Genomic DNA, 7,884 nt, shown 5'->3' with positions numbered 1-7,884 from the left:
AAAATAACCATGTTATTCCTTAAAGGGTGATTACACATAGGAACATTTTTAAAATTAGGTAATGCTAGCAAACATAGATGACGTATGCTACCAGGAAATTGCTAGCAAATATAATGGCACGTTTACCACAATAAAGCAGCCAGTTCAACACACTGCTGTTGTCTGTGTCCATTTTTATTTTTGTTTTTTATTTTAGTTTTGTTTTATTTTCACTCTTTTGCCGATGCTGTTCATCCTTCGGGAACCCCTGGACCTGCTGGAGCTGGACTCCGACAGTGTATGTTCAAAAAGTCAAGTAGAGACATGGAAGATATTTTTTAAATTTTTTTTCACCAGCTGCTGCAAAAAGCTTTGTTGTTTCCATTTGGTCCACAGCCACAGCTTAGGAGAGGGCTCCAGGATGGTTAAAAAGCTGCCCGATGTTGTAGGGAGAGAGGCTCAGGCATAAGCCTGGAGCCAGAGGGATGCCAAAGGGGCCCCTCAAAGGCTGCTGGGCTCCAGAGACTCCTCGTTGTGGTTGAGGGTGAGCCTTTCGAAGAGATACTCACCCAGCCCAGCCTGGGAGCCAGCCAGCCTGTGGAGGTTAGTCAGAAGGTTGCGCATCTTCTCGATGAGTTGCACCTCCTCATCTAGGAAGTGGTTCTCCAGGAAGTCACAGAGATGCATGTCTGCATGGGCAGAACCCAAGGCATGCAGATTCAAAAGGGCCTGGTTCAGGTTCTTCTCCAGAAATAGGGCAGCTTCCAGGGCATCCTGAGTTTTACCCCACTCATCTTGGGATGGCTTCTGCATATCTTGGAAGAGAGCGTGGCCACCATACTGGTTTTGCATCTTCAAGAGATGCTCAGCACCCTTGCACTTCTCCTCAGCCAACTTGTAGAAGAAGTGGCTCACACCCTCCAGAGCCACATCCTCATGGTTGAAATAGAAGCCCAGAGAGAGGAAGGTGTAGGAGGCCCACAGACGCATGTTGACCAGGCAATTGGTGGCGGTCTCCAACTTAGTGGAATAATTCTGATTAATCTGGCAGCTCATTGTTGATCTGTAATAAGGAGCTAAGCTCAAAATAGGGTGTTGGCTGATCTCAGAGGCAGAGGGTGGCTGAGAAGATGGCTCTGAAAGTTGGGACTAGAAAACATGTTGGAAGGTGGTCAGAGGCTGGTAGAAGAGGTGTCCCTGGATCTGTTCCATCCAAATACTGTTGAAGCAAGAGGCAGATCCTTGGGACTGCCAGGTGTACTGACAGAAGATATTTTTAAAAGTCCAAATGTAGAGATTAAAGCTACAGTGTCTGAGGTAAAATATATACCGGATGAGGTTAATAGCAGATTAGACATTGCAAATTAGTGAGATTGAAGAAAAGATTCAAAATGAAATACACAGAGAAAAAGGAAATATAAAGTTGAACAGTGCATCACTGATCTGTGGGACAACTTAAAGCAGCTTTATATACAGATTATATTAACATGTAATAATTAATATACACATATTTATATAATATGAATATATTATATATTTGCATTATATATTAATTATATAATGACTAATATATAATAATTTGAGCCTCCACAGAATGAGAAGGGGAAAACATCTTTAGAAATATTTAGAAAAGTAAGAGCTGAACCTTTTTCAAAATTTGACGAAAACTGTAAACTGAGGTCCAAGGAACTTAAAAAACCCCAAGCACTAGAAACATGAAGAAAACTACTTCAAGGCACATCATAATCAAATTGCTGAAACTCAGTGATAAAAAGAATATCTTAGAAGCAGGAAAGGAAAAAAATACACATTATATAGAGAGGAAGAATTAAAATGAGAACAGATTTTTCATTGGCAGTAATACAGTGGAACATCACTTTAAAGTACTGGAAAACAAAGACAAAAACGTGTCAGCCTAGATTTCTATACTTAGCAAAAATATCTTTCACAAAACAAAACAAAATAAAATGTTTTCAGACAGAAAAGCTGAAAGAATTCATCACTGGAAGAACTGCACTACAGAGGCCCATTATTCTAGAGCTAAGTTAGTCCCACTACAAAAGCAGGCACTTTATCTAACAGGAGGCCTCTGTTCTGGCTGGTGGAAACACAAACCACCCCTAGCCCTGCATGAACTTTGAACATTTGATTATCTTACTGTTTTTAGAGTGGTTTATTCCCAGGCCTTAGGGAGTTTCCTCTTGTATATGCTCAGATTAGTACTCGGCCAAAGACTCAAAGGGACTCCTGGGTAGCTCTCTGGAGTTCACCTCCCTTTACTCTGGTACTCTACACCTCAGATTCCCCCAAACTCTGATCTCTGTCTTTCACCTCAGCAAGATCATCAGGCTCTGTTTAGTTTCCTTCTTCTTGCCCTACAGCCTAGAAATTGCCTCCAGACAATGAGCTATAGTGCTGATAAATCTTTCCTTCTTTCTTTACCTTCTCTCAGGGATTACAATCTTGCACAACCTGTTGTCCAATGTCTAGACACTGTTGTTTCAAATAGGTTATCTGGTTTTCTAGCAGTTTATGATAGAAGGGAAATTCCTATAACATTTAATCCTTCATAGACTGTAGCAAAATTTTTTCAGGTTAATTTTAACTCTCCCAATTGTCACTGTGCTCATCACCTTTGGGATCCAATCCTTGCCAAGTAAAATGCAACTCCAGTCTATATTATGTGAGAAATTTGAAGGAAAAGATGTTTACTCTTCCTGGAGTAGGACCTGAATGAATGAGGGGTGGGAGGAAAGCAGAGAGAGAAGTCAGCATGTTACCCAGGTTTCTGACTTGGGTGTTGAAGAGATGGTGGTGCCATTAAAACAACATGAGTAGAATTTGGGCATGTTGACTTTGAAGAAGTTAATAGACAATACCTCAATCTTGGGAGAGAAATACGGGCTGGGCTGGAAAACCACATTTCACTGTTATTGTATAGGTAACAGTTCAAGCTTGGGGATAAATGCAACTGGGAAAAGAGATTATACAAAGGAAAAGATAAGCAGGCCAAGGGCAGAATCCTGAGTAATGGCAACATCTGGAAAGATAAGATAAAAAGAAAGGCTTACAAGAAAGAGACTGACAAAGAGTTTTAGGAGAATTGGAAGAAAATCTGGAAGAGAGAAAAAGAACGATCAACTCTGTGAATGAAACAAAGATAGTACTGAAAATTGACCATTTGCTTTGGCAGTTATGAGTTCAGTGATCTTTGCAAGAGAAATGTCAGTAGATGATGCCAGGCTGGAGTGGGTTTAGGAGTGAAAACATAGCCACCTGGGTGGCTGAGTCAATTAAGCATCTGACTCTTGATTTTGGCTCAGGTCATGATCTCACAGTTCCTGAGATCAAGCCCTGTGTTGCGTTCCTCACTGACAACGTGGAGCCTACTTGGGATTCTCTGTCTCCCTCTCTCTCTGCCCCACCCCTGCTCGCTCTCTCTCTCTCCCTCTCAAAATAAGTAAATAAACTTTTTTTTTTTAAGAAGGAGTGAAAAGATAGAGAAAGTGAAGATAATGAATGTAGACTCTGAAAATTGGAAGAGAAGGGAAGGAGAAAGATATAATCACAGCTGCGAGAGATCAAGGATCTCAGGATAAATATATTTTTTTCATCTTTCTTTTTAATTAAAGAAAATTGGAGTTGTTCATGGCATAAGGGAGAAGGAATTGGAGAGAGAGAAGATTCATGATGAAGGAAGTCCCAGAGGAGACCAAAAGAGGAAGAAATCAAGCCCTCAAGGAGCCTGTGACGACTGCTTTCCCTACGGTGGAACAACATTTCGTAAGGAAAGTAATCATAGATATTCTCTTGTCCCTCCCCTTCCTACAACTCCTTGCCTACTCTCCAAAAAAAATATGCATTATTTATACACTCTGTAAGTTTGGATTGTCACACATCAGGTTTCCTTAAGGCAGAATGCCTTCTATATCAAAGTGCAGAACCCAGCACTCCCATTGTGTCCCTTTGAGGTCATTGCCTAGGGCATGGGATAAAAATCCAATTATCTGTTGTGAGTCAAAAAGTGTTTTGAGACCTGCTCAAATATAATGTATTCTGCCAAGGAAAGTCTCAAGAGCTCAGTCATTTAGTGATTCTTCATTGGGCATTAGACATTGCCATTCAGAAGGGAAGTCTCTGCCCTTGAGAAGTCCACTACCCAGTTATGGAGGGGACAGACACGGGCTAGACACTAAAATGTTGACACTAACCATGTGCACTAACCATGTGCACAATACGGTTGCTCTGGATAGAAGGGGATCTCCAAAAGTGTGGGTGGGTTAGGAAAGGCTTCTCAGAGAGGCAGGGCTTGAGCTGGTCCTGGAAAGGGCTTTACAGACTGGGACTTCATGTGAACAAACGCATAGAGTTTGCATTATGTTATGTGTTAAATGTGGTGCATGTAAAAGGCAGTCATGCATCCTGTCTGACCACGGCTGAGGGTTCAGAAGTGGGAAGAAGTAATACAGGAACTGTGGTTGGGCAATTTCTCAAGATGACAGCAGAAGGCAAGGCTGACAACAGTTACTAAAAGCACCTATACGCCTGACACCAATAAGTAAAAACAACGTATTGGGTAAGTGTTGTCCAGCACCTATTGGAAAGAAACCACTAAGTGATGCTTTTATAGGTATCTCAATTTGCCCATGGAGGCAAGAACTGGGATTTAAGGAAAGTGAAATCCTTTAAAAATGGACATTTTAGAGCCTATTACTTTTTGTGTCAGATGGCTGCTGGGATGAAAAAATTGGGGCGGGGGCGAATTATGGAAATGCTCTATGTCTTGACTGTGGTGTTTACATGGGGGCAAACATTTGTCAAAACCCATTGATTACACTATATGTTAACTAACTAGAATTTAAATAAAATTTTGGAAAAAAAACATTGAATCTCACACTTAAGTGGGTGTGTTTTATTGTGTGCAAAGTATGCCGCAAAAAATTTTATTTTTAAAAAACAATTTACACAATAAAAAATACCAGAGTGAATCTATAAATTAATGAATACATATGTATAATACATACATCCCTGCCCCTGGGCTTCCTTCCTTCCAGCTAAGCAATACCATTTTGGAAATAGTGTAGGACTTTTAGGGAGCAGGCAAGAAAAGAAAAAGATTCTGAGTTACTAAAGTGACTGGAAACAAAATTTTCCAATTAACTATTCTGATTATTAACCAGAAGTGTGGATTTACATAATTAATGATCCCAGAGGTTTTTATGACTTTCATTTTTCTTTTGCCCTTAAACATGTTCTTCAGTAAGCCAATCATGGGAATGCACTGTGGGTGGCGAGTGGCATAAATTATTGGGTGTAATTACCTCCCTAGACATCGTATTAGGGCACAGATACACTTAAGCTGGCATTTTAGACTCTCTCTTTTCCAGCCTAGAAGTACATGTGTTTGCCATGTTATTTAAGAATATCCAGTTCTGCTATAAAAGAAAGAAAAACAGCTAAGATAGATAAAATGCACAAAAATGGTTCAGCATAGGTGGAAAGTAAATGAGTAGCTTATGAGAGATAAAACTCCTAGGATCTATCAAGTGCAGATGAGTGAGCAAATAGACTATGAAACAGCTAGAATTCATATGACCTGCTAGGTATTAGGTAGTAAGTGAACTGATAGCCTGTAAGATATGCTGTATGTTTAAAAGGACAGAACAACAAGAGTGCTACTTATAGACAAAAAGGGATGACAAGACCTGTCATAGAGTATGGATCATGCTACATCTAGGCTGATAATTACAAAATCATCCATCTTCCGGTGATCTCAGTTTTATTCTTTATGACCCCATGTACGCTCTGCCACTCTGTCCCAGAAATGCAAATAAAACCCACAGCAAACTAGTCGAAGGGGTATGTGGTAGTTCCAGGCATGTTCTTTCTGCTGACCTACCCTAACTTGTCCAACCTCAACATGATCCACCTAACTACAACATAAGCAGAGAAAGGTAGTTTTCCTTCCATGCTGCTCACCCCCTAACAAAAGGGTTTTAACTCACCCATCCATGTCCCCCTGCTTCTCATCCTGTGTATGTTTTTAAGTTTTATTTATTTTTTTGATGTTTATTTATTTATTTTGAAAAAGAGAGAGGGTGTGCACAAGTAGGGAAGTCAGAGAGAGAGGGAGAGAGAAAGAGAAAGAGAGAGAGAATCCCAAGTAAGTTTCATACTGCCAACACAGAGCCTGATGCAGGGCTCGAACTCACGAACTATAAGATCATGACCCTAGGTGAAATCAAGAGTCAGATGCTTAACCAACCTCAACCACTCAGGCACCCTATGGGGGGGGGTGAGGGGTGGGAAGAGCACGAGTGGGGGAGGGGGGAAGAGAGAGAGAGAGAGAGAGAGAGAGAGAGAGAGAGAGAGAGAATCCCAAGCAGGCTCCACACTGTCAGCACAGAGCCCGATTCAGGGCTACAACTCACGAACTGTGAGATCATGACCCGAGCTGAAATCAAGATGCTTAACCAGCTGAGCTACACAGGTGTCCCCCTATCCTGTGTTTTAAAGAGATTCAATAAATCTTTTGATCTGAGTAGCTTAACTTGTTCCATGAGCCAAGATTTCTGTGAGAAATCTTTCCTGGGAGTGAAATTGAAGGCTGCCATTCCTTGCAAACAACCTTATTCAGGTGACAGTGAAAGCAGTCCTAAGTCCATTTGATATTTTAAAACATATTTAAGGTGCAAACAAAATTTTATTCCTGAGTTTCCAAACCAAATCAGTGTTTATCCATCCAGTCACTTCATCACATGCCCTGCCAGGTAGCATGAGTGCTTATGAGGTTACAGAGAGAGGGTGGATGAACCAAAACTTTTTGTACAAGGGCAGGTAAGGGGGAAGACAGATTTAGAGAAAGAGGCACATCTCTCCATGATTCCCATTCATTCACTGAGTTAATAAACACTTAGTGAAAGCCCACCAATGAAAGCCTATCACCTTACTGTGGTAGGGTTAGAGTGATAAATATGACAGTGTCCCACTCTCTGGGAGCACGCTTTCTCCAGAAGCCCCCAGATGCAGGGGATCTGAATAAGTAAGCCTAGTACAAAAGAGGGAAAGAGAGCTGCTCAGGGGGGAGAGAGAGAGAGAGAGAGAGAGAGAGAGAGTGTGTGTGTGTGTGTATGAAAAAGAAAGCAGACCACACAGAAGATGTGTCATTTTAGAGTTGTTGAAGGATGAATAGGAGTTTGTACGGTGGACAGATGACCACACTTTGGCCATCCAGTAGAAGAGATTAGCGTGAACAAAGACTCAGGCATGGGAAAGAATGTGAGGGTGAAACATGGAGGAGCTGGGTGTGAATGGAACACAGAATATAGAAAGAGAGAGGCACGTGATGACCCTGAGAGGTGGGCCAAATGGAGTCCTAGGATGAAAAACCCAAAGTCTTTGTCCTAAGCCATGCTTCCAGTTTCTCTAAATAAATAATAATATTTTAAAATTGGCAGTCACCTTTCATTCCTCTCCCCTCCCCCTCTCCTTCCATCCATACCACCTGCAAGTCCTCCTGTTGGCTCTACCTTCAAAAACATCCAGTGTGGCCACTTCTCACCACATGCATGATCCACCCTGGTCCAAGTACCTGCCATCTCTCTGTTGGATTGCTGCGATAAGCCTCTGAACAGGTCTCCCTACTTCCATCTTTATCCAGCCCTCCCCAGTCCTCTACTCAACACAGCAGTCAGGGGGATCTTTTAAAAACTGAAGTTTAGGGGCACCTGGGTGGCTCAATCGGTTCAGTGTCCGACTTTGGCTCACGTCAGGATCTCACAGTTTGTGGGTTCGAGCCCAGCTTTGGCCCTGTGCTGAGAGCTCAGAGTCTGGAGCCTGCTTCGGATTCTGTGTCTCCCTCTCTCTCTGCCCCTCCCCCACTCATGCTCTGTCTCTCTCTGTCTC

General features: G+C 41.9%; 1 protein-coding gene across 1 annotated transcript; it reads right to left on the bottom strand.

Annotated features, from left to right (window-relative positions):
- Positions 1–229: 229 nt before the first annotated feature.
- LOC124528999 (ferritin light chain-like) lies at positions 230–1,384 on the bottom strand. Its single transcript, XM_047102888.1, has one exon. The coding sequence runs from the start codon at positions 1,033–1,035 to the stop codon at positions 481–483; it is 555 nt and encodes a 184-aa protein (XP_046958844.1). The 5' UTR covers positions 1,036–1,384; the 3' UTR covers positions 230–480.
- Between the last annotated feature and the right edge of the window lie 6,500 nt (positions 1,385–7,884).

This window comes from Lynx rufus, unplaced genomic scaffold, assembly GCF_022079265.1.
Source record: "Lynx rufus isolate CCGP_SWC_20201006 ecotype Redwood Valley unplaced genomic scaffold, mLynRuf1.p SCAF_6, whole genome shotgun sequence".
Taxonomy (NCBI): Eukaryota; Metazoa; Chordata; class Mammalia; order Carnivora; family Felidae; genus Lynx; species Lynx rufus.
Note: the sequence above shows the minus strand (reverse complement) of the source record. Positions and strands in the feature narration are given on the sequence as shown.

Excerpts from the sequence above, each read along its gene's own strand:
- LOC124528999 (XM_047102888.1), bottom strand. The coding sequence starts at position 1,035 with ATGAGCTGCCAGATTAATCAGAATTATTCCACTAAGTTGGAGACCGCC.